The 26,707-nt window shown below is 42.1% G+C and overlaps 1 protein-coding gene across 1 annotated transcript; it reads right to left on the reverse strand.

Moving 5' to 3' along the window:
• Positions 1 to 879: 879 nt before the first annotated feature.
• LOC110367417 (C-type mannose receptor 2) lies at positions 880 to 26,463 on the reverse strand. The gene is made up of 14 exons (XM_036144824.1): positions 26,420 to 26,463; positions 24,338 to 24,492; positions 24,136 to 24,222; positions 20,516 to 20,667; positions 20,276 to 20,400; positions 20,008 to 20,188; positions 18,108 to 18,188; positions 13,131 to 13,167; positions 12,924 to 13,046; positions 12,713 to 12,790; positions 2,343 to 2,494; positions 2,103 to 2,227; positions 1,954 to 2,020; positions 880 to 909 (listed from the first exon to the last, which is right to left on the reverse strand). The coding sequence occupies exons 1-14, from the start codon at positions 26,461 to 26,463 to the stop codon at positions 880 to 882; spliced, it is 1,437 nt and encodes a 478-aa protein (XP_036000717.1).
• Positions 26,464 to 26,707: the final 244 nt, after the last annotated feature.

The following is a 26,707-nucleotide window of genomic DNA, read 5'->3' on the forward strand; positions in this document are numbered from 1 at the left end:
TGCTGGCACTGTGGCTTGGTCCAGCGAGGTGTTAAAAATGTCTGTGAGGACACCAGCCAGCTGACCTGCATACTCCTTTAGCACCCGCCTAGATATGTTGCCGGGACCTGGGGCCTTCCGCGGGTTGACTCTCCTCAGAGTCTTCCACACGTCGGCGGTGTCAAGGCAGAGGACCTCCTCTTCCTGATGGGGAACAGCTTTCACTGCTGGAGTGCTGTTTAGTGCCTCAAACCTCCCAAAGAAGTTATTTAGTCTGTTTAGGAAGTCAGCATCAACTTCACCCACCTGGGGGGGGGGGGGGGCGTGTTGTATTCGGTGATCGCCGTATGCCTTTCCACATGCTCCTGGTGTCTCTGGCGTCATGGAAAAGCTCCTGGATTTTCTCAGTGTGGTTTCGCTTTGCTAGCCTGATGGCACAGTTCAGGTTGGCTCTCGCTGTCCTCAGTGCCTCCTTGTCACCAGTCTTGAAGGCTGAGTTCTGTGCTTTTAGCGCCTGACGGACCTCCACAGTGACCCAGGGTCGTTGGTTGGCTCGGGTGATGATGGTCTTTGTGGTGCTGACGTCCTCAATGCATTTGTTGATGTAGGCTGACACAGTCATGGCGTACTCATCAACGTCGATTTTGTCTTCATAAGTTGCAGCAACTTTGAACATGTTCCAGTCAGAGCACTCAAAACAATCCTGGAGCGCCTCCATTGCTCCCTCAGTCCACGCCCTCACCTGCCTCACTACAGGTTTAGCTCTGATCGCTCTGATAGCTCTGATTTGATCAGATGTGCAAAACATACAACATTCCCAGAAAACATTTTTTTAAATATCTGCAGTTGAAACATTTTATTTTATTGAAACATAAGAATGTAATAGATAGACCACCACTATCACTTCTTGAAGAACTTACACTTCGGCACCTGGAGGGGAGGAAACAGATTTCTTTGTTTTATACTGCTTTGATGTCCCATGATAAAGAGTCCACCAATGACAGGCTAGAGGCATGGAGACTGGATATTCAGGTAGACATACAAAAGTAGATTGGGAAAAGGCATGCTTTAAAGCCCAAAATCAATCTATCTAACATTAGAATGAAATTATTACAATACAAATGGCTGATGAGAACTTACATTACCCCGGTTAAGTTAAATCAGTGGTCTCCTGATGTGCCAGAAAACATGTATTAAGTGTTTGGAAGGAAAGGGTACTCTATATCACTGCGTATGGGACTGCCCAGATATAAAAAAATACTGGAAAGAAATTGTTCTGACTTTATCTGAGATCATTAAAGTGAAGATACCTCACCTGGCAGAAATATGTATACTTGGTATATATCCAAAAAACTTTACTGTTACTCCTAATGAGTCAACTTTAATTGATTTTGGACTCCTGCAGGGGAGGAGGATGATTGCTCTGTCCTTGAGAAAAATGGATGTGCCCTCGATACATAAGTGGATAAAGGAGATGGCATCTTGTATAGTGATGGAAAGGCTGACTTATGTAACCAGGGGAAGGGCTGCAGAGTTTGAGACTATATGGAATCCTTTAATAGAGTTTCTTAAACATTGGAGTGTTCAAACAACCTAAAACTGCTGCGTTGATATATATTGTTGAGTGTTTGTGCTTTGTTTGATTAAGTGTGTTAAATATATGAAATGTTTTATGAGATTCTAACTGTTCACTTTATGGATGTTATTGTTTTGATCACTGTCTCTTTATACAAGTAAAAAAAAAATATATAAAACTCAATAAAGATATTGTTGAAAAGAAAAAGTTGTTTAACGCCAATCCCCAGGATGATGTGATCAGCGTCCGAAATCCATCCGACCAGTATAGTCGTATGTAAAGTCTTGATATCTGACAGGTGGTTTAGCTTTTTCACAGACACTTTTCTGAAGAACATCGCAGGAATGATCAATCCAACACTTCAGATCACCAGCTCCTTCTATCTTCCCCATCCTCACACAATCCTCTCCAGCTGGAGTTCTCTCTGCGTAGTTGTTGGGCTCTCCGTCGCTCCAAAAACTCAAACTGGGGAAACACAGAACAAGAGAACCCAGTTAAATAAAACCACTGGCTCTGATTCTAGCAATGGGCCCAAATGATCTTAAACCTTTCATTCAGTGGTGATCCGTCCACCCAGAACCATCTTCCTTCTTCCTCAGCGTCTGTCAGTCCGATCCAGAACTTGTCCTCTGCTTCCTCCATCAAACCTCTCACTCTGATCTCCAGGAACACCTGATCAGAAGAAGGTGATGAAAATGACTCTGAGACACGTTTCTGTGCTGACATGAAGAAACATGATGATGTGATGAAATCTGTGAGAACATGAACATGCAGCAGAGTTTCATACCTGCTCCTCTCTGCTGTCTATCTTCACCAGGTCTCCTCCCAGATCTTTGCAGGAACGTCTGCTTTCATTCCAGGAGGACTTATTGGTGGAGAAAAAATAAAGACGTTCTTGATAGTTCTCCCAGTCTGGTGTTTTCTTCAAATGGATCTCACCTTTAAACAGATCAGAACAAAGACTGAGTCAGCTGGAACAAATCTCTAGATGTTTGTTTGATTTTGACTCAGCTGGAGGCGTCTTCCGTCCAGCAGTATCTAGTATCTAGTCCATCAACGTCTCCTTAACATCATTAGAAGACAGAAATGGGACAAAGACCAAATGCTGGACTTACTTTTTGCTTTAGGAGGTGGAGGAGATGCAGGAGGTGGAGGACATCTTGGCTGCTCTGTTAAATCTGGTTCAGTTTTGAGAAATGAAAAGAGTTTTAGCTTCACTACATTTTTTTTTCTTCTAAAGCTGAACAGATGGAGAAAAAATTCACTTTGGTCTGTTGTTGATGAAATTGAGTACAAACAGGGGCGAAAATCCCATTTCATTTTTGGGGGGATAATAAACTGAATAATTTCACAGAGTGATTTCTGTGCGGGGGCATGAATTAAAAAAAGCTCTCTCCATCTCTTTCCTGCACCTTTGCAACTTTTCTTGAGCGTTGAGCCCTCAACATGTTAAATAATGTTATTAAAAATAACAACAGTAGTTATAGTGTTATTCTTTATTAGTCCGTATTTTACCCATTTACAGGTTTTTTGTTAGAATTATTTATACTATTCGCTATACTGTTAGTTGGGATAGTTGTGGGATACAACTATCCCACAAAATATGAAAACTTATAACTACACATCGCTTTGAAGTTATAGACTGTAACACTAGGCATATAAATAAAATGTTTAGCTATTGCATGCTATCTGTCTGTGAAAAACTAAAGTACAGTTTCTGTCAACCACACTAAAACATTTGCAGCTAACAACTAAAAAAGAAGCAATTCTCTAAGCGAATAAACCAAATGTTCTTCTTCTAGTGACGCTACATCCAACAAAGTCCTGGCAGATCGTGTTTATGTTCAGCTTCACTTTATAGACATTACAGACATAACTACACTGTAGCGTGTTTGTTGAGTCATAGCAGCTTACAGCCGAGTCTTTAACTGATGCAGGGCTCTGGAACTCCTCTCAGCTTCACATGAAGACACAGGCACCGCCATCAAAGTCCTGATTAAACGAGCCCTGAACCTGGACTGGAAGTCCCCTGAGAGTCTCTGCTGCCTCCACACATACATATTTGTTGTGAAGGAGGGGAAACTTCACACAGAGAGAAACTGTTCAGCTCAGAGTCCTGATCTAGTGAAGGAGGACACTCTCTACCTTTTGCAGAATATTTAGATTTTCCAGATGAACCTTCCCCAAACTGAACCTCCCTGTAGAACTCTGCCCTGTAGAGATCCACTAGCCTGACTCCCGGCTCCACATATCCATCTAGAATCGTTGCCATTGAGAGGGATTTCTATACCACATAAAATGGACGAGCCAATCAGGATCGCCGTGCGGGATCACAGGTAGCGATTCCACACACATTTACCCTACTAATTTAATTTACCCATGATTTACTTTCCTAAAGAATACAAATATTTAAAATAATCTAACCTGAATCCAGGAGTGAAATGATTCTGCAAACTGTGACTATTCTGGAAATGTTCCCTCTTAATTCTCATAATATGACGTTTTTCTAATAACATTATCACTTTTGTGTTTTTTTTTTTTTTTTTTTACTTTACTGACCTAGGACTTTTTTTTATCATATTATTAATTTTACCTCTTTAATACTCCCCCAAAAAGTCTGTTCCTAAAGGTTCACATGTGACACGGTTTAATGAAATAATGAAGACCACAATGTTTAGATTTAACAAATCGATCCTTATATTCATAACACATACACACACAAATAACAGAACTCAACTTTTTTCTGCCACATACAATATGGCGGTGACGTTGACGCGCGAACCTGCGCCCTATGACGCGTCTACGTATATGATGTCTGTGGTTTGCAGTCATAACTATCGATGCTCTGAGTGTTAAGTTAATGACTGAACGTAAGTTACCACATTCGGTGCTTAGTTTGTTGATTACTGTGGAATGTATTAACTTTGATCCGTTTCTTACACTTTTATGAAGGTTTAACATGTGTTTATATGCTTTAATATGCTTTTAAGATAGCTGGCAGAAAGCTTGAAAACCGGGCCTGTTGGTAAGAGAATTTGGAATTCTTGGAATTTGCAAGATGGGTTTCTGTCTTGCACAACCTCTTGTTGGTAGCACAAGGTTCGGGGTTGTGGTCAGCGGCTTGAAGGCGATGACCGGAAGAACCAGAACAAGGCAGCCAAAGAAGCATTGAAGTATTGTTAAGGTGTGTCATTCGCTCATGTAACTCTGTGAGACCCTCCCCTTTGAAGTTAATAAAAAGAGCCTGCGCAAGGAAGAGGACAGAGTTGTTGCTCGCAGGTGTTGGCTGGTGCAACTTCTCTCCTTTTGCAAAGGTGAAACTTCAATTCTGTTTCCTTGGCTAAGTTTTTGTTGCACTCTTAGAAGTCTCGCACATGACTCAACGGACCCGGGGAAGCAAGCGGCTTCAACATTACACACTCAGTTTGTTTGTACAAGCTGCTGAGAGAAGTATTTTAGACCTAACAGTTCTGTTGGTCTTCATAAGTTTATGTTAAAACTGTATACTTACGGTTTGGTTTTCGCTGCATGTGTGTGTGCCGCTGGTTGACGCCATGGTGTAGTTTGTTTGTTTGGCCACATGATGGCGCCAAAAGCTACTCATTATAATTCGAGCAGAAAGCGTCTCTGTTTATTGTTTCATTGAAACTGTGCTCACTTTGAGTTCTTGCAGTATTTAAGCCAAGTGATGCTATATTTACATAATTTGAAAAATCCACGGGTGGGGGTTGACGTTCTGGTGGGCTTGTGTCCGGCCCCCTGTCCCGGTCCTGGTCCGTGTCGTCTTCCGGTGCGGGTCTCACCTGGGGGGTGGGGTTTGGGGTGGCTCGTGCGGGCCGGCTGGCCAGGGTCCCCCCCTCTTATTATTATTATTATTATTATTATTATTATTATTATTATTATTATTATTATTATTATTATTATTTATTTATGTATTTATTTATTTATTTATTTATTTATTAATTTATTTAGTTTAAGTAGGCTTGGTGGGTGGGCTGGGGGGGGCTGAGGTGTTGGTCCTGGTGGGTGGTTGGCTGGCGGGCCCTGCGGCCTCTCCCTGGCCCCCGGGCTACGGTGGTGCCGCTGGCGAGGCCCCCTTCTCTGGGTGGGGCTTTCGGGGAGCTGGGGTGCCTATTTATGGAGACAAATTTCTGCCAAAACGTTGCACACAAAAAAAAGTTTTGCACACAAATAAAACTTGTTTTGCACACAAAAAGATATGTTTCACACAAAAAAAAATGTTTTGCAAACTGTTCGCCAACCTTGCACTCAAAATATCATTTATAAGTTTTCCTCGAGCACAAAACAGCCTCTGCTCGAGTACGAAACAATCCCACTACCGCTGCGGTAAATTTGTGCCAAAAGTCACGTGATGCATTGAGTTGTTGTTGTTCAGACTTCCCGACAGCAGGGGGCGCACCCGAAAGAAACTGAAACGCGCCGGTTTGGCTAAAGAAGAAAAACGTGACATCACAGCTAACAGCATTAGCACCCCACAGGTAACTTTCAAAGCTTTCCCGGTGAAAAAGTAATAGCTCACTGATAGATCATGTAAGATTTCAGTTAAAGGCACTGTTTAGTTTTATCTCTGATCTAAAAATGCTGTGTAACGGACTTTTGAAAAATAACGTATTTAAACCATGATTTAACTCTCCTTTCAGAATTCAACGTGTTTGGAGAGACGTGTGGGGCGCAGGAACAAACATATACACTAATGTGCTGCACTCAGGAGAGGACTACAGTTTGCTTGAGCTGTCAAACATGTTAGATAACTTCTGTTGTCACTATTTATTTATCCCAAGACTACAACTAAGTTTTCACACCATCAGCAGTGGCTGAGATGACCATTCACTCAGAACTGAGAGGAATCTGACACTTATGGGAGATGGGAAGCATCCAGCATGCTGTGGTAGAACCAGAAATCACAGAGGTAAGATGGATTTTCTTTTGTGCGTGCTATTATACAGTTTCTCACAATGCATATATTTCAAAGCAGAAATTAATTTATCTGATCATTCCAATACAACAAAACATCGAAAACATCAGAGAGGTGGCATTGAAACTGTTTTCTTTGAAATGTGTTTATTATTAAAATAATTAATGGATTTTGGAGTCTTTTTTTCAATCCTTAGCTCCATGAATTAAATTATATTCAGTAAGTTGTAGCAACAGAATCATGGCCTCTTTTTTATTCTCTATATATCTCCATCTTTCTTGCAGGGACTCTGCCTGCCTCATATTGACAGTGGACTGCTGGATGACCCACACTGTGGGGTCACTATTCCTGAAACTATTCCTATGTGTTGAGCCCCGAACAACTGGTAGCACTGAGGGCAGCCATGGATGCACTGGGACATTCTGAATCACACGGTTCAGATATATATATATATATATATATATATATATATATATATATATATATATAAATAAATGTTGCTACTGTCCAGTATGACCAACACTTTACGAGTTTAATCTTATTTTGGTTACCATTGTTGCAAAAGGTTTTCAAGTAATAAAATCTAGCCGGGAAAATGTAACTAAGTTAGTGTATTCACTGAATAAAAATGTAGAATTGCTAGGATTGTGATAGTAAATGTGTAAGGTACTGTATAAACCTTTTGAAAATGCTGAGGTTATTGAAAAAAAGGGGCACATGACCCCTTTTTTTACTAAAACTGAGGATGCAAACATTGTGAGACAATTAAACAGTCCTTTATTTTCCACATTGCATAATAAACATACCCTTTGATAAACTCTTCATTTCCAATTCTTACCAATATTAATCAAAGTGAATACACCTTTTTCACAAGGATTGCTTTTATTGTTGAAATTAAGACTGAAAGAACTCCATTAATTCTCCAGGTTTTTCCCAGTAAACAATCCATATATTAACAATAAAACGGGCTGTATTAAAAAAAACTGGCTGATGAAATGGATGAAGCCAAAAACAGGACTATGAAAAACAATTTCTGCATGTAAGACTGTCAGGAAATTTAGAACAATCTCAAACCTGGCCTTTTTTTTCCTAACTTTTTTTTTTTTTAGCCTAAAGGGCTCCACTAAGAGCTATGAAGGACATGCAGCAACAGTTACTGATCAAAGTAGTTAATACTGGGAACTAAAACGGTTACATATTAAGTTATTTTTTAACAAGCCCAACTCCTCATGTGTTTAAAGATTCCATCAAATCCTGAATTGTTCAAGTCTTGGTAGTCTCGTGATGGAAGTCGACCTGGTAGACTACCAGTTTATGTAGGAGCCTTCCATCCAGCCCAGAACTTTGATGGCCTTCACCTCATCAGTGGGTGCTGGAAAACAGATATGTGTTATTGTTATGTAAAGGATAATACTGTTAAAGAAAAAAATAAATCACCACTTCGATGAAAACAAACTTTTCAAGAAAATATCTGCTCATGTGGGTAATTCCAGCTGTGGTTTTTGCCACGGCCAAACCAATTTTATTAAGTGCACAACACATATTTGCAATTGGGCACAGATTACCTCATTTTTACTTTGAAGAAATTAAGGAGTTAGAAAGGTAGTGAGATATGATCTAGATCTGCTGCTATATGCTTTACTTGTAACATTCATATTTATGTTAGAAAACGCAATTTTTAATTAATTTCCTTACCAATTTTCATATAATCAATATCCACTCGTTGCAATTATTTTAAATTCATTAAGAATTCGTTTTGCACATAAGCATACATGCATTGGTTTGACAGTTTTAGGATAAATTACCAAATCCAAACACCAATTTAGATTTACACCAATAAGAACAATAGACAGTCATTTGAAAACAACACAAAAACCACATGATAATCTGTTAACAGTGCATTTATCTGGGTATCCACTCAGGTACTATTTATTTGACACAGCACAGTAAAAGCAGAAGCCAACCACAGTGGCTGCATTACAAAGCAAAAGTTGTTTTAGCATGGCGTTCAACCTAAGGCAAACTTTCATGTTATTTGCTCTAAAAAGTAACATGGTCCCTTACTGTAACATAGCAGGGCCTTTAACTGAAATCTTACATGATCTATCACCATAGTGAGCTATTACTTTTTCACCGGGAAAGCTTTGAAAGTTACCTGTGGGGTGCTAATGCTGTTAGCTGTGATATCACGTTTTTCTTCTTCAGCCAAACCGGCGCGTTTCAGTTTCTTTCGGGTGCGCCCCCTGCTGTCGGGAAGTCTGAACAACAACAACTCAATGCATCACGTGACTTTTGGCACAAATTTACCGCAGCGGTAGTGGGATTGTTTCGTACTCGAGCAGAGGCTGTTTTGTGCGAGCAGAGACCGTTTTGTGCTCGAGGAAAACTTATAAATTATATTTTGAGTGCAAGGTTGGCGAACAGTTTGCAAAACATTTTTTTGTGTGAAACAAATCTTTTTGTGTGCAAACAAGTTTTGTTTGTGTGCAAAACTTTTTTTTGTGTGCAACGTTTTGGCAGAAATTTGTCTCCATACCTATTGGAGTCAGTAGGGGAGCTGGCTCCCTGGGTTGGCTTCCCAGTCATTTGCTCCCCATCCCCGGACTCCTCCCTCTGCCTGCTCCATCACGCCGCCACACATGTAGGTCATGAGGGAGGGGGCGTTACTGGAGGTTGCCACTTTCTGGTGACGCCCCTCTCCCCAATTTTATCATGCATCTTAGACACTTTCACTTCAAACATTTTTCACATCGCACACTCATATAGGCCATGGTAGGGGGGGGGTGGGGGGAAGACGTCTGGGGGGGGGCTTATGTTGTGTGGGCCTCACCTCGGACGGCTCCCTTCACCTCCTCTCCCACTTAGACATTGAGGGTTCTGGGCAGTCACACGGAGGGAGTGCGCTGGCAACAGCTACCTTCCGGAAGGGGGGTGGGCTGTGCCGTGCATCCCCTTCGGCGCTCCCAGTTTTTAAACGCACTTGAGAACAACATGCAACAACACAACATTTGAGCAGGCGTAGGGAGGGTCGGGGTCTTCTGCACACCCCCGTTCTCCGATGGCGGCAAGGAGTCTGGGGCCTGGAGGAGGTGCGGGCCACTGTGTCCGGGGTCTTGGCGGGGGGCTGCGGTGTGCAGTCAGCGGCTTGCCAGGTCTGGGGCTGATGCCTCTGCTCCCCCCAGGGGGCAGGGGGCAGGGATGGCAAGGGTAAGGTGGGGGGAGGGAGGGGGTTTATTAGGTATTTAGGGAGAGGGGGGGCTCTGGCCGGGTGGCTCGTGCGGGTCGTGTTGGCCCGCCCTCTTGGGGGGGCCCGGTCCGGGGGGCGTCTGGTCTGGGGCCGGGGCCGGGGGTCGGGCACAAGCAGTCGTATAGTCGATTTGGGGTGACCCCCCCCCCCCCCCTTTGGTCAGTGTTGGATGTGAGTGTTATGTGGGAATGTGTGTACAGCGTCTTTTTTTTTTTTTTTTTTTTTTCCAGGTATGGGTGTGGTCCGCTCCCTCTCCCAAGAACATCTCAAGTCTCCGATAGGTGCGGAGTCCATCCCCCCACGTCCTGCCCTCCTCCACTTCGTTGGCGGGCGCCTTGGCCCCCTGGCGCATTGGTTGGCTTCCGGCCGCCCCCCGGGGGGGGCGGCCGGGGCCCTCGTCGCGGGGGCGGGGCGCCCCTGGGGCCTCTGGCCCTCAGGGCCCATGGCCGGGACCACTTCAGCGGGGCTAGCTGCCGGCGGAGCCCACGGGCTCGTCTCCGCGGCTCTTGAGGGCGTCGGCATTGCGGTGGCTGGGGGATTTCCTCGGGTCGTCTCTGCTCCTTCCTTGGGGGGGGGGGGGGGTTGCAGATATCCTGTGTCGGCCCCTCCTGGGCGACCTGCTTTAGGGACCCCTTTGGGAGTCTGGGGTTACGGGTCCCCTGACGCCTGCCTCTGTGCTCGGGGAAGGTGGGTCTTCGGTTCTCCACAATCACTATCAAGCTATTTCTGGATAATCTTCACCTAAACTAGTGCACTTTAACATCTCCCACAGGTGCTGGGTCCCAGGTATTAAGTGTTCACTTATATACAGTAATCTTATAATTTATTTATTTATTTATGTTTTTTCACTTTCTTTTTTCAAATATCACATTACACATGTCAGCTTACATAATAATATATATGATTTAGCAATGGCATCTAGGTGTTGGAGCAGACAGAGGACGTTTTATCATTCTCTTCCTTTTATCTCCTCTTTCTTTCACCTCTACTCTTTTTTTTCTTTTCTTTCTCTTTCACTTTTTGTTCTTCCTTTACTCTCCCATTGTCATGTCCATATAATTTGAAATTCTCCTTGCAGGAATCATAATAAAGCTATAAAAAAAAAAAAAAAAAAAAAAAAAAAAAAAGACATCCTGCACTTGTTGTCATAGCAACATGTGCGCCAGCTTGAGCCTGCTCCAGAGCAGGCTTGTTTCATGTAAACAAGATAGATCACAGCTTTATAAGCGGAGGAGATAGAGAAGTCTGTCGTAGCCATGTCCATTTTTACGACAGCAACCTGTTGCGGAAGGTGCAAGAATAATTTGCAGAGTTTTTCGAATTAATCGCGTATTGCGCAATAGACAGGATCCTTTAGCGCAGCGCGTAGAGATTTTTTCTTGGTGGCTGTTATAAACAGACAAACACATCATTTAACAGTGGCGTTTAAAGAGGAAAAAGTGGTGTTGGAGCCATAAATCTAAAATATTTAAGTTATTTGTATGATGGTTTGCTTTTTATTTTTATCCTATAGTAAGAAGATTTGTTCGGGCCATTTTATTGTGAAGTTTAGTTTACTTTGAAAGGCTTGCTTCCTGTCGAGCCGTATATTGTATTAGAAAAAACTATGGATGGATTATCTAGCCACGGAGCAATACAGTTTTACCGTGTAAACTGTGGATGACTTGGAAAAGGAAAATTTTCATTTTTTTATGGATAAAGATTTTTTTTTTGTTAAACTTCCCAGTTTGCACATGTCCTTTACTTCCCGTCTCTAAGGAATGACACTGAAATGTGGATCTCTTGACAGAACAAGTGCCTTTTTAAAATAAAGTGTAATAATTAAAGGCTACCATTTTGTAGAATATTCTTGTATTTCACTTTTACTTGTCCCCATGTTCTAGTGGGTCCCGTGGAGGCTCTGATATAAAATAACAAATAATATCAAATTATTAAAATGCAAAAATTCATACTGTAGAATGTGATAGAAACATCTACCATGGGCAGTATTTATGCATTAATTTGTCTGCTACTTTTTGCCAGCCCTCTCTCCTGGCTTTAACAGATTTTGAGGTGTTTTAATTAATGACTCAAATTCGGCATAACCTTCCAAGCTCTTGTTCTGCTTGGGAGAAAAACTGTGGGCGTTCTTTTCTGAACAGCCAATAGCAGCGTTGCTGATCATTGTTTCTACTATCGATACATTTCCCCTTTTAAACAAACGCATGAACGCGCAGTTGTCTCAGATAACTCAATCCAGCCATACTAATCATAAACAACAGGTGTGTTCGAAGAACCCAGTTAGCCGGATCATGATTAGCCGGATGAAATCATCTTGGATGTGTCATTTGATCTCGGATGTTTTAAGCAACGTACGAAGAACGGACTGCTGCATTAAGGCCCCTGCTGCTGCTTTATTACTCGGCGAGAGATTCTGTGATTTCCCCCTGACTGGATCATGCATGTCTCGGCTGAAAAGACACCCTAAAGCGTTGCTGCGCCTTATGGTTGTAGAAATGATTCTACTGTTATTCTGACAGCCCAAGTATGTTCACATGCAGAGAGACTCTCTCTCCTTCTTCTGTCATCGTACCACTGCCTCTTTTCTGGCCACAAAGACCACAGGAGTCTTTTGAGTGCGAGTGTGCACCTGACCTTCAATTGTACTAAAGACACAGAAACTGTCAACTATCAGTTTCAGCTTTGGAAAGTCGCTTTACAGGCAGTAAATATTTATATTTGCATATCCCCCTCCCATAAATTTGTGCAATTTTGTCATTAATGTGGGATCTGTATATTCATGAGGGCACTTACGCAAAAAAGCTTGTACTCACTGTTCTGCTCATTTTATAGACGCACATTGCTTTTCTCCTGGTTTGAAGATCAGCTTTGTACACACTAATCCCTTTTCACCTGTTTTAATACGTACAAACCTTTTGAAAATCAGCACCTCAGTCTGAACCTTTTGGAAAGCTTCAAACCCTGAAAGTCTCACCTGAGATATTTCTCCTCAGAGCTTCATTCTTGTCTTTCAGAGAGTTGAGATGTTCGTTGGTCTCTAACATGACAAACGCTGATGTCATAAAGACAGAGAACAGAGATCAAATTCATTCAGAGCAATTTATTCATACAAGCAATCAGTTCTTTTTCTACTTTAAACGAAATTTAAATCTATGAAAAAAAAAGCCTCAGCCGGATGAACTTACAGAGTCTGCAGATGATGACCAGAGAAACAGCCAGCAGAGAGCCCAGAACCAACAGGACCACTTTCTCTGATGGCAGCTTGGAGGTTCTGGTTGGGTTCTCATGTTGAGAACCAGCAACTTCACCTGAGGAGCATTTAGAGGAGAACCAGATCAGAACCTGGAGACAGACTCACAGCAAACTACCAACATCTGATCTGATTCTCTCACCTTCTTCACAGCTCTGTAGACGGCTCATCATGAAAACCATTCAGTCTAAATCTCTGAGAATAACAGACATATTTATATTTACTGTACATTTTATTATTTCATATTTATTTCATAATTATTTCCTCTCAATCCGAGTTATGATCAGAAAGAATGCTAAGCTGCAGCGAGGCACGGTGCACACATGCATGGGTGGATCAACAGACAGGAAATAAGAGTAAAGGAGGCTCAACGCTTCCTATTTTTAAAATAAAACATGTATTAATCAAAATGAAAATGGACCGAAATAGAACTATTTTTTCCCTGCTTGGTTACATAACCCATGTTCTGGTTTCTACTCAACCATGTTCATGGACCCTGTTCCTCTTGCCTGTCTAGAAGTTATTGTTTGTTTGGTCTTTTGTCTACATGCAACATCTAACCAAGGCCTGACAGGCTAATAGGTTCAGATATATTTAATAACTCCTAAATTAATTACCCAGAACTCACAAGCTGTGACATAATATTTTATAATTACATTTAAATATCTTTTCGTGGAGATATATTGCTTTCAAATCAACCTTTAACTGACAAATATTAGCTTGTAGATTTAATAGTTGATAATTCACATCAAGACAGTTTCTTGAGTGTTTTAATTGTTTCCTGAATCTAGTTGGAATATTTTCAGATTATATCTGATCAGATTTTACACAAAACAACAAGGTTTAGTGAACTCTCGGATTGAATTGGAGCATTTGTTGGTTGTGTTAAAACTCACCATATATGTGTGTCCTCCCTCCTCTGCAGGCGGAAAACAAATCATATTTATCAAAACAACTTCATGCTTCATATCTACTGAAGCTTCCTGTTGACTGAAAGATGGTTTTCATCTGCAGCCTCCTCCCACATGCTTCTGATTCCAATTATGTGATTAAAGCTGGTCTTTGTAGATTCTGTAATAGTAACTTCCAATTATAACACTAATGCCCCTATATCACTGCATCATCTACATACATTTTACAATGGACTATGTCACGTAAATTTGGCAGATTTGAAAAAAAAAAAATAAAATAAAAAAAAAATAAAAAAAAATATATATATATATATATATATATATATATATATATATATATATATATATATATATATATATATATATAAGAATGGTATGGTTCTTATTATGGAGCCTTGAGGGACTCCCACTGTGGTTGAGGCTCAGGTGTTCAAATGTCGTCAGGCAGCTTTTTAAGGTGAAAGATGAGTAAAAAATGTAAATTGCATATAATTAAAATATGAATGACCTCTTTTTTGACGTGAATATTCAGTTGGTTAATTATCTACTTCGCAGTCACAAGATTCAATTCGGCCTTGAGCTTTGGAGGAGCAGGAACATTTTTGGAAAGTAAAGTGGGAGCATTTCTCAAAACATCCGTTAGAAATTCATCAGTTCTATCAGATATCCTGCAGATCTATAAAGCAGTAACAATTTATAATGTATGCAGAACATCAGAGCTGTGGAAATGCTGTTTAATGCCTAAAACAAGGCTTTTGGCCAGGATAGGCAGTTAAAGAACAGGAAGACACTCCGTCAGCTCAGAGACATGATGTCCTCCGACGCTGTTGATAAACCGCTGAACAGGAAACAGAATTTCTGTTGAACAAACTACTGATAAGATAATTATTGCAACATCCTTAGTCTTTACTGTCATAAAATTTTATTTTTGCATGAATTTAAACGTGAAGCAAAATTTTACAATGGATTTGTGTCCTTAAACATTTTAATTTCGGTTTTCTACTCAGTTGTGACAAAATATTAACGTCTAATTTCTAGTTAATGAAATCTTCTATAAAAAACTGTTTGTGTTCAGTCTATTTTTTTTGTCTAATGATGACCTATCAGCTCTAACTAATCAGCTTCTTCTTCCTCTTTTTTTTTATATCTTAATGTTCTTTTAGAGTCAAGTGCAGCTTTGGACTCGCTGTCACTTAAATGTTCATGTTGAACTAAAACTCAGATAACTGAATTTCTTCATCAGATTGTCAGAAAAACTGTTTTCACAAATGTGTCACCACTCATCACTTTATCATAATGTTATATTTAAGATAAACTAAAGATAGATAAAATAAGATAGACTTTATTGATCTCACAGTGGAGAAATGCACTTCGGCTCAGTAATCACGTGAACATGAGCCATGCTGCACCATCTCTCATTCACAAACACCGCCAGCCCCCCTCCTCTCCTTTTTCCGCTCTCCACCAAAGTCCTGTCCGCGCGGATGAGTTCAAAGCCGTCCAGGGAGACCACTGAGTCCGGGACAGATCCATCTAACCACGTCTCCGTGAAGCAAATGATACTAGCGCCCCTGTACCTCTTCTGGAAACCCGTTAGTGCTGCGAGCTCCTCAGCCTTGTTGCGTAGAGATCTTATGTTGGCCCAGACAACCGATGGTAAATTACTCTTCCTCTGCTTCGTCCTGCCACCCCTGCAGCCTCTCCGTCTCCTCCGTATGTCTGCAGGGATGTCTGATTTCTAAGCGGGGTGGGGAGCAGGGCAGCAGCGCGTAGAGTCCAGTAGTCTGAGGAGCTGGTTCTGCGTGTACACAATGGGACGCCCGGAGTCACGGACAAAGGGGTCTCCTCTTGCAGCATCAAAAAGTGCCGAAAGTAGCAGAAAACTCAGCAATAAAGTCCCAAAAGTTGGCTTATCTGTGCACATAAGTTAAGAATACCAGATACGGTATTCACTAATATAAAAACACTCCAAAAAACACTATAAAGAAGAGAAAGTAGGAAAATAGAAAACGGAGCCGAGGTAACAGGCTGCTGCGTGTGCAGCGCCATCTTGCAAAAAGGTCATCAAGTTCAGTTTCTTGATGTAGATGCATATGTTCAAGGGATGAAAAATGTTCACTGCAATTCAAATTTTTAACTTAAGGTTAAACTAGTGCTGAGACTTTGGGGTTTACATGTTTTGGTTCCGATTTTATTCTTTGATGTTTTTGAATGGAGGCTTCCTGATGTGTTTTTAATGCTGAAGGAGCTGGACCTTGTTGGGATGTCATGGCTGCCTGTTCAGTGTAGCGTGGACAGAAATTCTGAATCAACCTGCATCTTCTTATGTCTGTGGCAGCTTATTTTGAGTTTAGGTTCTTCTGGACTTTCAGTTTTATAGAGTTCAGTGTCACCGGGGAGAGCTAATTTCTTATATTAATATCCATAATCAAAAGTCAGCTAACCTGCTCTTTTTTTACAAACCAAATAAGACAGAAAACACGGTAAAGACACTAAGGAAATTGCTCTAGTATGGGTAAAAACATGGCTGCATGCTGCTGCTTGGTCCAAATGAAGCCAAAGTGAAGTGAGGGACTAAACCTTTGGTAGCAGCTGCTCCAGCAACAGCCTGGCTGGTAAAGCCAGCTAACCTGCATCTGTGACCATTACATCAGCATTTCAGCCTGTCCTGTGTTCGTCCATCACTGTGTGGTTTGGTTCAGGTGGCGCTACAGAGTGTTATTTCCTAAAACCAGCCGCTACACAGATAGCTTCTGCCCCCAAACTGTCTCTCTGATTAACACTTAACGTTCAGAGAACTCAAAGCAATACCATGGATATTTGCAGAAGTCTTTATCTCTATATAAAACAACTTAATTGAGAGCAAGGTGGAACCAAAGTCAAATTCCTTGTTTGTGTCTCAGGTTTGGTGAATCAAGCTGATTGCCAGGATGCTGAACAGAAACATCTGGATCAGTGGCAAACAGAAGGTCCTGCTGATGTAGACGCAAACAAAGACAAGACAGTTTAAACATAATTTGTTTTATTTCTTTAAGCCAGTTTAAAAAGACAATTTATGTTTGTTGTTAGGAATGAAGCCGTTGAACCCGATATTCAGCTGGACAAGGGTAACGTTTAAAAGATTTACTGTGAAGATGATGAGTAATGGCAGGTGAGGCAGGGAACTTTAGACTTAGACAACTTTGTCATTTTGTATGCACAGAGTGCGTATAGAACGAAAGTTTGTTGCATACAGCTTGTAAATTACAGTATATTACAGTATAAGGTGCAGCAGTGATTTTAAAAGTAAACAATTGAAATGTAAACAATGCAGGAGAAAGAGACAGTGTGCGATCACAGTGTACAGGTGAGTATTTTTAAAACCATTTGTATGTGCAGAACACACTTTAACTGAAGAGTCCAGCTGGTTGAGCTCACAGGATCTGGTAGAGCAGGGTACATCACAGCGGACAAGACGAAAGGAGACGTTCTGGCCGGGATGAGGTGGCTGATGCAGGTATATGTAGGCTGGTGAACAGGTGACCAGAGTTGAATGTAATTACTGGCAGCAGGTGGAGTTGATGTGGGCTAATTGACTGGTGGCTGAGAGGTGACAGGTTGAAGAAAAGTCCAGAAAAATCCAAAGGTAAAACAAAACAAACATTGTGACAGTTTGTGACGTCAACTTTGTAAAACCAGCATCTCTGCAGCTTCTTGATCCTGGACAAATTGTTTTATGGACTGAACTGGATTTAACACACAAACAGACGATCTCTGTCCAGTTGCTGCTGCTTTCTCACAGATATTTCTGCAAAGAACATCACAGGATTTATCAAGACACCACAGATCAGAAGCCATTCCCCCCGTTTCAACCATCATCCCCCGTTTGAAACATCATCCCCCGTTTCAACCAGAATCCACATCAGGAAGTTCTCCCCTCCTGTTCTGATACTCGCTGTCTCTCTAACAACACAGACTGAAAAGAAAAAGAAAATCAGGTTTTGTACCGAAATGTGTCCTGGATTCTAGAAAATATTTTCCATAATTATCAAACACTGGATTCAGAGGGGACCCGTCAAGGTTCTGCCTCCTCCCTCTGAATCCGTCCGTCCGATGCAGAACATGTCCTCATTATTCTCCATCGCTTCCAAAACTCCAAAACCATCTTAACAGAAGAGGGTGAAGAAACTGAGTTGGTGAGACTTTGCTGTGATGAAGAAACATCATACCTGCTCCTCTCTGCTGTCTATCTTCACCAGGTCTCCTCCCAGATCTTTGAGGAATGTCTGCTCTCTGTCCAGGAGGACTTCCTTGGAACAATTGGAAATTATATACTTGACTTGGAACCTGTCTGATTTAAATTTATGTTTTGTAAGGTGCCTTGATGAGCCTATCTGTTTCGTTGATCCTAGTATTAATTATGCAGGAGCCACCGTGGAGCATCTGATTAAAATGCAGACATGATGAACCGGTCCAGAGTTTTATTGAAGTTATGAAATTGTGGTTTCTATAAGTAAACAGAATATAACAGTGCCTCTTAGATACATATGCATTGTGACTGCAACATTAACAGCAAAATATGGCTAATCATATAAGAACACACATGGGCAATGGCTAAATAGACACTACTACAAATATATTCTACGCCGTACAGTAAACAAATTAATTACAAGCTTCATCTCCGTGTTACATGGCAGGAAAGGGTTAAAGTCCCTGTTTAGACGGCAGGAAAGGGTTAACACCTCCGTTGTTTACTTAACTGCGGTACTCGCGGTGCTCGCGTTACACGCTATAAACGCAATCTTCGGCAACATACGTGGATATTCAATGCCGCTATTCCACAAACTCGCATTAACAGCTTAACGCAAAACAAGAAATGCTAAACTTACGGTTTATGAACGCACAACAGCATCCGAAAGGCACGATAACTCCACAGCACGCAAGGGATCCTTCCGCCTCTCCGTCTCTCCGTCCACTGGCTCATGCGCATGCGCCCTCGGACTCGCACCCCCAGTTAACTCCACAGGTGTAGCCACGAGGGTTGCACGCACAGAAGCATAGACAGTCAGCAAAAGTCTACCTGGTCATGTGAAAGTCTCTAGTCCTTCACAACACTATCAATTTTTGTTGTGAACTTCATAGATTTTAATAGAAACATTTGGAGAAGAAAGGATGAAAAGTAAAAAAATCGGTTTGGTACACCTGAGGGTTGGCCTGAAAACCTAAAACAAGATTCTTCAACACATATTTAAAACATCTTTATTGTAAAAGAATGAATACAGGCAATATATGTGTATATATATATATAGTCAGGTTTAAACACCTAAAACATTAATTGAAACAACACAAAAAGGAAAGACAACAAATCTTCTCTTGCAAGGAGAACTGCAGGAACACACTCAGGCATGTGTCTCCCATCGCTCTGAAGTGCCTCCGTGTCTCCCTTTAATTTTTATTTTCCCAGGGAAGCAAACTGCGATGATGACCTTCAACATCATAAACTAGCAGTTCAGTTACACAGAACAATTGAGCATTCAGTTGTCAGGGAAAGGAGTTACCACAGATGGGTGCAATTCCTCACAGTTGCAGATAGTGCTGCAAAAACAACTTTATCTCTTTATCTACAACTTTCTCTTCACAAAACCTTACTCTGTCACATAGGAGACAAAGATTAGTCATCTGAAAGACTAAATGCATGATAAATACGATGAATATGGAAAATAAAACAACATACAGAGAATGGTAAAAATGATTCTAACATTTAAACACACACACACACACACATATATATATATATATATATATATATATATATATATATATACATATATATATACATATATATACATATATATATATATATATATATATATATATATATATATAGATATCCATCTTTCCATCCATCCATCCATTTTCTTACTCGCTTTATCCCTCATGGGGTCGCAGGGGTTGTTGGTGCCTGTCTCCAGCATGGAGAGGTTGCCAGTCTGTCGCAGGGCAACACAGAGACCGACAAGACAAACAACCATTCACACACACACTCACACCTAAGGACAATTTAGAGAGACCAATTAACCTATATATATATAGCTGAAATAGTTTTATTGACAGACCTGAACTTCACACACAATCAGTCCGTCCCATTTCTGCGACTTTATCGCAGATGCTTTTATGAGGAATATCACAGGATGAATCAAACCAGTTGTTCAGATCATCAGCTCCTATTTTGTCGCCCATTGTCACACAGTCAGCCTCTTCCTGACCCAACATGCTTCGGTTATCCGGCCGGCTGGCCCAGAACGTCAGACTAAGAGATGAAGAAGAAGAAGAAAGTTAAAGCTTAGTTAAACCCTCAGTATGTGTGATTCTAGGATAAAATGAAATACTTTCCAACCTCGCTTCCAGCGGTGATCCGTCGACCCACAGCCATCTGTCTTCCTCCTCTGAGTCTGTTAGTCCGATCCAGAACTTGTCATAGTTCTCCATCATCAGCTCTCTGAGTTTGATTTCCAGGAACATCTGAACACAGGCAGTTGATGAAATTCCCTCGGTGAGACGTTTCTGTGCTCAGATGAAGAAACCTGACGATGTGATGAAATCTGTGAGAACATGAACCTGCAGCAGAGTTTCATACCTGCTCCTCTCTGCTGTCTATCTTCACCAGGTCTCCTCCCAGATCTTTGCAGGAACGTCTGCTCTCATTCCAGGAGGACTTCCTGGTGTTGAACTTATAACAGTTTCCTCCATGTAGCTCCCAGCCTGCTTCACACTTCAGACATTCGTGACCTTTAAACAGAAGAAATCTCAATCTCCCTTCATCTATCGGTCAGTCCATCAGCGTCTTTTGTTGTGCAATTATAATTATTGGATTATGAAGAGTTATTGACACTATAGTTAAAAAACATCATAAATAAATCCTAATTCTTAACCAAATTCACCCACACGATCAGATATTTGAAGTATGTGGCGGGATTGTAAATATTACACTACTAGCATCATTATTCCAATAAAGAATTGGAATTGGTAATTAACATTAATATAATTATCAATCAAAATTACCATATTCAAACCTGCGTTTGAATTGGGTCTGGTTAACTCACAGTAAAAGGTAATGACTATAATTAATAATGAAACAGACTATTAATAACTACTAGTCAAGATCACAATGACTGTTATAAAACCAATTGTCCTAAAGAGTTCTCTGTTATATCCATCCATCCATCCATCCATTTTCCGAACCGCTTTATCCCTCATGGGGTCGCGGGGGTTGCTGGTGCCTATCTCCAGCGTTCACTGGGCGAGAGGCGGGGTACACCCTGGACAGGTCGCCAGTCTGTCGCAGGGCAACACAGAGACAGACAGGACAAACAACCATTCAAGCACACACTCACACCTAAGGACAATCTGGAGCTGGATCCAGGAGAAGGGCGTCAGTTCATTAGCGCTTCTGTGTGGTACAGACCAACTCTCTTCCTTGCCTTTGTCTCCTTGTGAAATCTGAACCTAACTCCCAGTCTTTGTCTCTTCCTCCCTAGAACTCTGGATCCCAAGTTTGAGACCCACTTCACAAACCTTCATAACTCTGGACCCTCGTCTGAGACGCTCCAAGCCTTCTTCCAGTAATCCGTGAAAGCTTCAGATCATTTTACTGCTTAGCCCTGCTGCCTGAGCTCACCTGCCTGTCCAACCTCTGACATAACGTCTGGAGAGAACCAACCGGATCTGCACCTTCCGCCTGGACCACTGGACACCACCCTCCCAAAACCAAACCAAGCCACCACCTCATTGAGTTCCTATGCTCTTCACATTTCTCATCAGCTCCTTCCAGGTATTCACCAGTCTCCTCATCTTCCACAGCTGAGCCCGGAAACCCCAACCAGCCAACACCGTATCTGTTCATACCACAGTTTTTCCAATAAACTCTTTAACTGATCAGTCTGCCTCTGTGGTTGCTCTCATTCAGAGTCTCTCTTCCAAAATCATGACAGAGTAAAAGTAAATGTTCCAAATAAATGCTACTCAAGTAAACTACTGATTCTCAATAACTTTACTTAGGCACAGCTATAGGGTCAACTGTGGGTAGAAGTAGTTGTCTTGCAAATGGGGTGTTGTGGGTTTGATTCCAGCTTCCCCCTGTGACATGTCGATGTTATGATTGGGGGGTGGAAACAAAAACAAGGCTCAGGTGGGCGACCCATAGTTAGTGCAAGCATAGGCTCAATCCAAACACCGTTATAGAGCAAGGACTCTTTAGCCACAGCAGAAGTGTGTCAACTGTCTCCATCATCAGTGCTGTCAGAATAATGCAGTCAGTGAGGAAGGATATAGAAAGAACAGCCTGTATGCTCCCTCCAGCGGCTAGTTTTGCATAGTAACCCCATGAAGTCCCTTTAACAATGCTAAGGAGCCCACAATCCATTGCATGACAAGACGTAGAAATCACAGAAATCAATGAAAATGTTGAAAGAGAAGAGATCACAACCTTTATAGTAAATTTTCAGAAGCCTGTAGGCCCGGATTTGACTCTCATCATCCCCGTGAATGATGGGGTCTTGTTCACGAATGAGGGGAAGATGGAGCGGGAGATGGACAGGCGGATTGGTGCAGCGTCTGCTGTGAAGCGGGCGCTGTACCGATCCGTTGTGGTGAAGAGAGAGCTGAGCCAAAAGGCCCAGAGGAAGACCCAGGACACGCTGGAGGGTCTATGTCTCCCGGCTGGCCTGGAAACGCCTTGGGATTCCCCCGGAGGAGCTGGCCCAAGTGGCCGGGGAGAGGGACGTCTGAGCCTCCCTACTGAAGCTGCTACCCCCGCGACCCGACCCCGAATAAGTGGAAGGCAATGGATGCATGGATGGCATCCCCGTGAAAGGTCAAGGAACAGGAGCTAGGAGATGTTTTTTAGGGTATCCGGATAGAGCCACAGGGTTCTGCAGGCCTCCCCAACTTCTGCGGTGCAGGAGGAACCTTGGAGACACCCACTTGGAAAACTCCAGAATGTGGACAGGAGATGCAAAAGTTGATTGCAGAACCAGGAGTGTGGATGATGGTGATGATGATGATGATGATGACAGGGCTCTGGGGCTCAGAGGTGATGAGGTGAAGCAGGTTCTTTATTTCTTTGGCTGTCCAGGACTCTCTGGAGCAGAGGTAGGTCATCCTTGACCCCTTTTGAGAGCACAACCAGACCATCTGGAACAGGAACTGCATCCTTGACTGGACTCAATCTGTTTTAATTTCTCCGCCAATGCTGGAGATGGACCTTCTGAACTGCTTTATCTGATGAGCAATTGGTCCTAATTGGTCCTCTAGCTTAGCAGGCAAAGCCAACATGGATTGGTGCAGGGAGGGGAAGCAGAACTTGGAGACTCCACGGCAGCTGCTGAGGGTGTAGGCTCTGCTGTGGTGGGTGGGGATGTGGAAGTGGCAGTAATGAGCTTGACTGTGCTGTGGTGGGAGGCGGCTCAAAGGTCCCTCAGATAATCCTGAGGGCTGCATTGCAGGAGGAGTGTGACAGCAAGCTGGAAAACAAGCTAGACATAACACACAGTCATTGTTCCCCTTCCCTCAGGATAAAGACTGAACAGCCTCTGATGTCAAAGAATCCGGCTGAGGAATAGCTTATTCCTAAAGGTGTTCCTGTGGAGCTTTCTTGCTTACCTCATTTATGTTCAGACCATACAACTGGGGTCAAATGACCGTTGGACATCTACCTGTATTATCTGCACACTTGTACAATACCAATGGTGCTACTCTTATACACTGCAAAAACGGAACTAAATATTAGTACATTTTTCTTGAAATTAGTGTATTTGTACTTTATTTGAGCAGGTAAATAAGATAACCTGCCAATGAAATAAGATTTTTGCACTTAAAATAGGAAGAACTCATCTCCATCAACTTATTTCAAGTGCGTTAAATCCAATTATCTTATTTTAGGGGTAAAAATACTTATTCCATTGGCAGATAATCTTATTTCCCTGCTCAAATCAAGGACAAATGCACTAATTTCGAGAACATTTTACTTATTTTTAGTTCTGTTTTTGCAGTGTAGATGTCTATTTTCCTTACCCTGTACTGCGGTTTAACATTTAGTAATTTACAGCAAATAATTTTATTTATTCCTGCATAGCAGTGATTTATTATTTAACCCCAGGAAACACAAAACAGAGAAAATAATATGCTTTACTGATGAATGTGTTGCTCGGAAATAAAGTATTTTTGAATTATTTAATGAAACAAAGATTCTGAACTTACTTCTTGCTGGACAAGAAGGAGGTGGTGGACATAATGAAGGTGGTGGACATAAAAGCGAAACAGGACATGGTGGACATGGATTGTAATCTACCAGACATGGAGGAGGTGGTGGACATTCACATCCAAGAAGCGGTGAATAGAAAGGATGATGTTGATATGAAGGAGGTTGCGGACATGGAGGAGGCGGTAGACATCGACATACAGGACACGGTGGACAGAAACGACGAGGTGGACATGAAGGAGGTGATGGACATGAAGGAGGGGGTGGACATGGAGGAGGTGATGGACATGGAGGAGGTGGTGGACATGGAGGAGGCGGTGGATATGAAGGCTGGTCTGCGTTGCTTGGACTCGTTTCTGCTCAATGAAGATAAAAAGTGAGTCACGTTTTTACAAACATGGTGAATTCCTTAAATACATTTTAAAAGGTCAACAGCTGTGGTCTCTTGGACATAAACTAAAGAAAGCCGAGACCAATCCAGATAAACTAATTAAGACCTGACCTAATCTGTCAGCAGCACTAAACGAGACTTTCAGTCAGAACCTTGTGGACACCTGTAAACCCTGACGGTCTCACCTGACGTTTTCCTCAAAGCTTCAATCTCCTCTTTTAGGGTTTGGACAGTTTGGTTGGTTTGAATCACATCTAAAGCTGATAGAAAAAAATCAAACTGCAGTTAGTTCTATTTATACAAGAACGAATTCACGAGAGTCATTTAAACTTCACTACAGCTTAACTGCTAAAATCAACAGTAATAATACATTTTAACCAGAAGTGCCTTTCAAAACACTCAAGGTCACTTTACAAATGAAGATAAAACAATAACACTAAAACAAAAAAACATAAATCAATAAAAATTAAAATCACAGAGAGTAAACAGTCTTGAAGAGGTGTGTTTTAATTTTGGATTTAAAAAGATGTAGAGTCAGTACTACGGATGTCTGACATGAGAGACTTCCAGAGTTTGGGACGCTCTGCTCACAAAGGTACTGAGGGGAAAAAAGGGAACAGAAAGATGGAAGAAGAGGCTGAAATGACATGAAGGAGATCAGATAAGTAAGGAGGGGCGACGGTGTGGATGACCTTGAATGTAAAGAGAAGAACTTTTAGATTAAATTCTAAATTTGACTGGGATCTAATGAAGTTGCTGTAAAACAGGGTGCTGTGGTGAAATGGAGATGCAGCTGTAATGATCCGAGCAGCTGAGTTCTCGACCAGTTGGAGCTTATGGAGAGTTTTTACATAGGAGACAAAACAGAAGAGAGTTGCAATAATCAAGAAGGGGAAGTGACAAGACTGTGAACAACTATAGAGGCAGAGTGAGGGGAAACAGAAGGACGCAAGCGTTTAAAATTGCACAGATGGAAATATGCAGACCGAGTGATATTATTGATCTGAGATGTGAAGGATAGAGAGCTATCAAAGATGACACCAAGTCTCTTGACCTGAGGGGAGAACTGTGGAGCTGTCGATGGAAAGAGAAAAACTGTGTATTTTGGATGATATTGATTTAGTTCCTTAAATGAGGAGCTCTGTTTTATCACCAAGATTGGTTGTAAACCCAGATTTTATTTGAGTCAAATGTGGTGAGGGAGGAGGGAGGAAGGTGGAAGGACAGAGGCAGGCTTGCTAGATAGGTAGAGCTGGGTGTCATCCGCATAGCAATGAAAATGAATGTTAGACTAACAGAAACTATTGCCAAGGGGAAGACGATATATGATGAAGAGCAGAGGTCCAAGGACAGGCCTGAGGCACACCAGAGGTTACCGGGGAGGGACAGGAACTGAATGACTTGAGTTTGACAGACTGAGTGCGACCACTAAAGCCGGGCATACACTGTACGAGTTTTTGCCCTTTTGGGCAAATTCTTCAGTTGGGCTAGAATATTTTGGATCGGGCTGAGTTTCAGCTGCATGGTGCGTCCTGCGTCGTGTAGCATCCAGGGCGTAACGAGGGGCGATTCACCTCTCACCACCACCTCCCGGTCAGGAATCGGATGGTTGGTTGAAAATCAAACATGTTTGAAATTCAGTCGGCCCTCATGAGGAGATGGTGAGCGCGTCCTGCTGGTGACCTCGAGCACTGCACACGCGCAAACAAAGACATTTTTCTTCGTCTTCTCAAACGCAAACATAGGAGGAGAGAATCATGGTGGCGGTACGTGTGACATGGAGTCAAACTACAGAGGAGCAACTCGTAGAATTACCAAGGCAGCGCGTTTCGTTCTAGTGAGCCTCATATTTAACAGAGAGCATCGACACTTCCGCCTTTTTCTTCTTCTACTGTTGACATTTGGCTTCTGGGTAGATGAGTCTGACCAGCGCCATCTCTCTACGGGGTTGAGTCCGACATGTGGTTTTTGAACGTACAGTGTGAGCAGTCAGGTCGCATCAGAGCATCGGGCCGCACAGTGTAAGAACAGATATGGTGAGCAGTGAACTTTTAAACCCTGCGGTTTCATCGTACAGTTTTAGCTGTACATAAGTACCACGACTGAAAATATCATACAGTGTATGCTGGGCTTAAGGCAGGAATAAAACCAGGCTAAAGGGTATGAGAGATGCCAATCAA

The sequence above is a fragment of the Fundulus heteroclitus genome, chromosome 13 (genome assembly GCF_011125445.2).
Source record: "Fundulus heteroclitus isolate FHET01 chromosome 13, MU-UCD_Fhet_4.1, whole genome shotgun sequence".
NCBI classification, from domain to species: domain Eukaryota; kingdom Metazoa; phylum Chordata; class Actinopteri; order Cyprinodontiformes; family Fundulidae; genus Fundulus; species Fundulus heteroclitus.